Source organism: Azolla caroliniana, unplaced genomic scaffold (genome assembly GCF_043228905.1).
Source record: "Azolla caroliniana isolate FFs.n. ecotype wild unplaced genomic scaffold, voAzoCaro1.0.p SCAF_7, whole genome shotgun sequence".
NCBI classification, from domain to species: Eukaryota; Viridiplantae; Streptophyta; class Polypodiopsida; order Salviniales; family Salviniaceae; genus Azolla; species Azolla caroliniana.
Window position 1 is genome coordinate 16,160,996 of NW_028230442.1, and position 6,547 is coordinate 16,167,542.

General features: G+C 42.0%; 2 protein-coding genes across 2 annotated transcripts; one reads left to right on the forward strand and one right to left on the reverse strand.

Moving 5' to 3' along the window:
- The first annotated feature begins 381 nt into the window (after nt 1-381).
- On the forward strand, nt 382-1,993 carry LOC147862058 (uncharacterized). The gene is made up of 4 exons (XM_087323058.1): nt 382-396; nt 535-591; nt 695-823; nt 1,300-1,993. The coding sequence occupies exons 1-4, from the start codon at nt 382-384 to the stop codon at nt 1,444-1,446; spliced, it is 348 nt and encodes a 115-aa protein (XP_087179184.1). The 3' UTR covers nt 1,447-1,993.
- Nucleotides 1,994-4,153: 2,160 nt separating this feature from the next.
- LOC147862059 (uncharacterized) lies at nt 4,154-5,841 on the reverse strand. The gene has a single exon (XM_087322711.1). The coding sequence runs from the start codon at nt 5,797-5,799 to the stop codon at nt 4,246-4,248; it is 1,554 nt and encodes a 517-aa protein (XP_087178837.1). The 5' UTR covers nt 5,800-5,841; the 3' UTR covers nt 4,154-4,245.
- Between the last annotated feature and the right edge of the window lie 706 nt (nt 5,842-6,547).

Consider the following 6,547-nt stretch of genomic DNA (forward strand, 5'->3'; position numbering starts at 1 on the left):
ATTTGTATTTACCCAACAACAACATACAGGAACAATTGAAGAAATCCAAAGCACACATTGTTGGACTTGAAACTCACCAACCTTTGGAATATTGGCCAAACTTAAAATCCAAGGTCAAACACGCCCTATTGCAATAGCTTTTATGATCAAGGCTACATCCGAGATGCTCTATTGTTCATGTCAAAATCAAGAAATTCCTTGGTTAGACATGGTGGACATTGCCACAACATCTACATTAATCTTGCCTCAAATTTTGGAGTTCCTCAAATTCAAGGGACCTCAATATAAGAAGGCTAGCTATTCGCCATCTTATTAGGGAGGTTGTCAAGGTTCCGAGACAGAGAGGAGAGAGAATCATAACACACAAACAAACAAACAAGCATGACTAACACAAAAGTAAGTATTTTATAAAAAAGGAGTACAAGGATAGAAATAACTTAGGGGCTTAAGATTGGCGTTAAACCGAATTATTGCTATTTATAGGGCCTTTAGGAGCATAACCTGAAGTTTCTAGAATGTTCTGAAGAATTCTAGAATATTCATGGAGTTTCAAGATTATTCTATAAGGTCACCATCCAAATCGACAAGCTCGTATGTCTCACCTCTCCATCGCTCTTTCAAGCAGACCCCGAGTCTCTGTATTTCTCAATCATGCATGTCCTTGAAATTGATGCTTGTGCGTGGCTTTGTGCAGGTTGTGAGCATGTATTATGCATCCTGGAGCTCCCCTTCCAAGGCCATGTATGATGTGATGGTGAAACTGACCGCGGTACAAAACCCTAATCAGGTCATCTTCTGCAAGGTTGACATCAATGAATCCAAGGTAACTTCTCTTCTGTCTCTCTATCTCATTCTAGGGTTTCAGGATTCCTAAAATTTTGCAGAATACCCCTATGTAGCTGTAAATTTTCAAAGAAGATCCGCAGGCAGTAAGTATTCTGATAAATGTGGAAATCTTACTAGGGATATTTTGGTTTTTGCTACACTTTACAGCCATGAAGGCATTTGAGCAGTATGCAATGTACGTACCATGTTTTGCTATTTGAAACTGCGAGCACATGATTTGTAATGATATTGTCATATGCAGAACATTGCCACTTGATTTGTAATGATATTGTCATATGCAGAACATCTCCACTCATGATTTGTAATGATATTTGTCATATGCAAGGCATCTCCACTCATGATTTGGAATGATATTTGTCATATGCAGGGCATCTCCACTCATGATTTGTAATGATATTCGTCATATGCGGGGCATCTCCACTCATGATTTGCAATGATATTTGTCCTATGCAGGACATCTCCACTCGAATGGTGGTTCGCATGGTACCCACCATCATCTTCACACGGGAAGGAAAAGAAGTAGGCAGGATGAAGAGCGTCGTAAGCATTCAACACCTCCAGGGGAAGATCACATCGCTTTTACAACCGCAAATGACATGAGAACTTTTTGTGGGTTAGCACCGCGAAGAAGAAGTGGTTTGAGAAATTCTTTCCTCGGTATGAATGAGTAAGCTAGTTTTAAGAACCCTTGGCTAGTGGTTTGCCTATACTGTAGGCCATATGTGTGTAATTGAAACAGTTTTGTTCCCAACTTTTGCCCCTTCTGAACCTTCACTTGCACCCTTGGGTTTTCACAACTAATCAACAATTGCTGCCTCATCAGCACTACATTCCATCTCCTTCATTTGTCCACATCAAAGGAAGCCTCTGGTTCAGAAGCTTGGCGTTACGAGGTTTACTTCCATGAGCCACTAACTGGGTGTGTGCCTACCTACCTTGTATTTACCCCCAAGAGGATGTTAATTCTATTAATTAGCCGCTTTTACGCTCAATAATCTTTTCTTGCTTTTAACATCTTCTATAGCATGAGAACTGTTTTGGTCATCAATCAGCCTTAATAGGATCCAACAATTAACAAAACATGCTGAAAGATTTATCCACGATAAACGGAAATGAACTTTTAAGATTGATTATTAGCATTCCTCAAGATCTCTTGAATTCTCTTTAATCTCTGTTATACATGATGTATATGTTTGACAACTGCTCGCCATAATGAGATTGGACTAGTAAAGCATTAAATTGATGCAGGAGTAATATGCACAAACCTATAGCAGTATGGGCACATCATACATGATGACCCCATATGCTCCCCATATTCTACATTCAATCTTTACCGGAGTTACAAATTTAGGACATAAATTGAAACTGAGCTAGATTGAAATACAGTCCATTCTATTATCATGTGCACAATCCCATTTTTAACACATTTGAAGTAATTGGCTCCCGGTATACCTTGAAGTAACACATTTTTAACACATTTGAAGTAATTAAGTATTAACATTACAAAAAGTACTCTTTTCTTTTAGCCAAAAATTATACTTTTTGTGTACACCATAGCGTGCTTCAACCCAAGGGTTATGACTAAGGGTTTAGAGATATATGGCTCAAGAGGATAACACTCCTATTCTTTTATCAAAACTTGGCTTTGATACCATGTAGCAATTATAACTTCGAAGGAGATGAACACAAAGCTAAGAAGGTACTAAATGGATAATAGAACTAAAATAAGAACTTGTAAATATGTGCTTAGATGTGTTGAGGCAGGTGCTCTAGCCTTTAAATACGTTTTGAAATGTGAATATCACAAACTTATTATATCTATTTTTAGATACTAACACGTTTCATTAACTAAATTCTTAGTTTTCAATATTGTGAAATGCACATAAGAGATCGAAACCAACGTACTTAGTGCCTTACTTCTTGCTCAATTTATAGTTGATACAAAGGTACCTATTTGGGTTGGTTTAACTACATGTGTGCTAAAAAGGGTGTGCAAAGAGGGTGGCACAAAGGAACACATGCACACCACATTTCCCCACTGAGAGAAACAAGAAGGTTTACGACATGGGAAAGGAATGGGGGTTAGAAGCTAGGCTTGGGGTGGCAAATGGCTTGATGCAGACAACATGGGAGGAGGTGAATCAGTTGTTTGAATCGCATCGGAACAAGTACATGGTGGATCTAATGGCACGAACTACGGTGAACGAGCCGAATCCCTCGATGCTTCTGGCACAGTTGTGCAACTTGTAGGTTCCGGGAGTTAGCTTGTCAAAGGATGTGGAGCATCTGGTGGAGATAGAGCCCCCAAGTGGCACTATCCATGTTGGTAGGGTTGGAATGGTTCAATGGATGATTCTGGTGGGAGGGGAGGCGAGGGTCACGCCCATAGAGTGCTTGAAAATGGTTGATTTGTGCGACCATCTCTTGCTTGAGGGTCTTCTCGAGGCATTCATGAAGCCATTTGTCAGAAAGATCAATCGCATTTGTGTCAATTGCTCCTATGGACAGGAGGATGAGGCCATTTGCCTAAAAGATCAATTGCACCTAGACTTGGTTGAGATGGAGGAAAAGAGATTTATCATGTAGGAGGGGGATCACGGAGAGATCAATTGGCAAAGAAAGATCCATCGCTCCTACGGATTGACAGCCACTTCGATTTGGTTGAGACGGGGGACAGGAAGGCTATCGTGTACGAGCTAACAATTGGCAGATAAAGATAAATCGCCCTTGTGGACAGAGGGCCACCTAGACTTGGCTGAGGTGGGGGACAGGGGGCTATCGTGTACGTGCTAACAATCGACGGATAAAGATCAATTGCTCCTGTGAATTGCGAGTATGTTTGGGCTTGATTGAGGTGGGGGCCAGGAGGGCTATCGTGTACGAGCTAAGGTGGTGCTAATGGAAAAGATACTACTACTAGAGACTAACAAGATAATGTCGGTCGAGTGATTGATGGTTGCGAGAGCGATGCATCCCTTCAAAGCGGAAGAGGCGGATGCTTGGACGTAGGGGACTGGTACCCCGCTTCTCCACCAATATGTGAAATGCACATAAGAGATCAAAATGAGCCTACTTACTTCTTACTCAATTTATAGTTGATACAAAGGTACCCATTTGGATTGTCTTAGCCAACATGCTTGCTAAAAAGGTGGGTTGACTTAGGTACATGCATGCAAAAAAGGGTGTGCTAAAAGGGTGACATAAAGGAACACATGCAGACCACAATATATTAGAGTTTTGTTTATATTAAAAGTTAGTTCCAACAATTCCAAAACTACATAGGAAACATCATTCATTATGTGTTGCACCCGAGGGAGCTAGATAATGAAGACACAATGAAAGATTGTTATTATGGTACACTATGAGAGAAGGCTCATGCCGTGCAGAGAAAAACACTTATCAGAAGTTCCCGACGTGAGGAATGAGTACCGAGTACCATTCGCCACTGGGCTCATTGAAACAGAGATTCTTCCATTCCTTTATCGTTCCTGCCGCAGCCAATGCGATGGTGGTCAAGCTTAGCAATGGTAAGAAGAACGGCATGTCCCCAAGGTTTTCATGAACAAATGGTGGTGTAAGGAGAATGATGCCAAAGCACACTGCTGACCCGAACCAGAGACGGGAGTGATGAGCGGCTTTCTTGAAGTATGAACCATAACGAAACACCATGAACAATGGCAACCAACTGGTGCAGATAATGATGAACAGATATCCGACCACGTAGAGGTTTGCGCTTCCACGAGGCACTCGTTCTGTTTCATTGGCTTCTTTGATGTGCTGGACTTGTTTTTGGAAGGATGAGAACTCAGCCGGGGTAAGGTAAATGAGGATTGTGCGTTGGGTACTAATGCCGCCAAACATTTGGAACAAGACCTGGATTAGGGACACGCATGAGAGGAACATCGCCACTACCTCAATCGGTGACATGATTCGGTCCTCGAAGATGCGGATCATGCCACTTACTATGTAGCCCAGGGATTGGAGTGCCAGGAGCGTCATCCCCCACGAAGTATTGGTGCGCAGATAGCTCAGCTCCTCGTAATCGGGAACGAACCCTAGCTGCAACAAGGCCTGTTTATCAATGGGATGCAAAAACATCACACGCTGTTGTAGTCGCGCATCTTCATCAACTGGTTCTCCTGATGGCAGTTCATTTGAAATGTCGTGGTGGTCCCTGTTGCATTCGGAGATGGGGACTATATGGTGCTCCTGCTCATTCAGATTATCGGCCCCTCCCGCATGTGAGCAACCATCATCTTTGATGGGTAATGCACTGAGCTTATAGTACAGCATGTCCTTACCTTGTATCTTCAGCGGATGAGTGGCTTCCACATCTGGCAAACTCTTTGGTTTTGATTTGTTATCTTCCTTGGGGGATGTTGGTGGCAGCGGAGACGAAAAAATGTCATTTTTCATCTCGATTTCTTCAAATTGGACTTTGACCCTTAATCCAAATAAATCCTTACTCGCCTCTTCTTCTTGCACATCGATTGGGTTACTGACCACGGCTTCATTTGTGCTACCATTATTACCGGCATTTTCAGGGATCTCGCCTTCTCCGGAATAAGCGATCCATATCTGTGCCACCAGAAGAGCTTTAAGTGTTCGAGGATCCCAATATAATTGGCTGTCATTACTCCCTCTGCTGGCTTCCAATGGCTTACCTTGCCAGAATTTGTCCGTCTTTAGTTTCCATGATATCTTCCAGGTATTAACGCTGCTGGAGAAGGCTGCCACAGCTCCAATTCCAGGTACCACCATGGCCGTGAGAATCTTTCCGAAGTAGCTGTTGGGTTCGCCCACTAGCATTTCGAAGAGCGGCCCATTCATCAGGTCTGCAGCCTGAGCCAGGAAGATCATGAAGACTGTCACCACACCAGAGAGAGTGGCAAACAAGGATCGCTCATCCCCGGAAAATGGTGTACATGATGAGCTGCCTACATCTTGTGCCATAAATCAATTGCGGTTTGGGGCGGCCTAAGCTTCTGAGGGTGGTCAAGAAGAGAAAAAGGACTGAGATAAAGTGTGAGTTTAGGCAGGTGTAGGCTTCTGATAAAGAGTTTGGTGCGTCATAAGAATCACCGTAGTTAGTTAGTCCATGCTAGAGCACATTAAAATATATGAAGGAAAGTAACTTGCCTGCCTTTCATTGACTTTGGAAATCAACTTGCCTCTCATTGACTTTCGAAAGTGACTTTGCCTCTCATTTATTGACTGGTAGGTTCATGAGACTTTCAAAAGGCACTTTGCCTCTCATTGACTTTCAAAAGTGACTTTGCCTCTCATTGACTGGTAGGTTCATGAGAGCCCCTTGCTTTCCGTTTACTCGAGGTTATAGTCAATCCAGAGAGTCTAGACTCTAGAGTACATAGAAACATTGTCCTCGATATTTGTCAATAATATTCTTATTGAATTACTATTCTCAATAATGGTAATTCATTTTGTCATTGAAAGATGGGAGGCATTAAAGTGTGTATATCTTTTAAGGAGACCAACAACTCATCATTTTTGGTTGGTCTGTCTATAGACCACTTTGTCTTTCATTCACTTTGACCCATTGTCCATAAAAGAAACAAATTTCAATAATGTTCAATAATTCACTTTGACCCGTGGCCCATTGATGCAAGAGAGCTTTCTCAAGGAATTGATCACTTTGACTTTTCTTAGAATCTGTTCAATAATTCATATCTTATTTATAGAA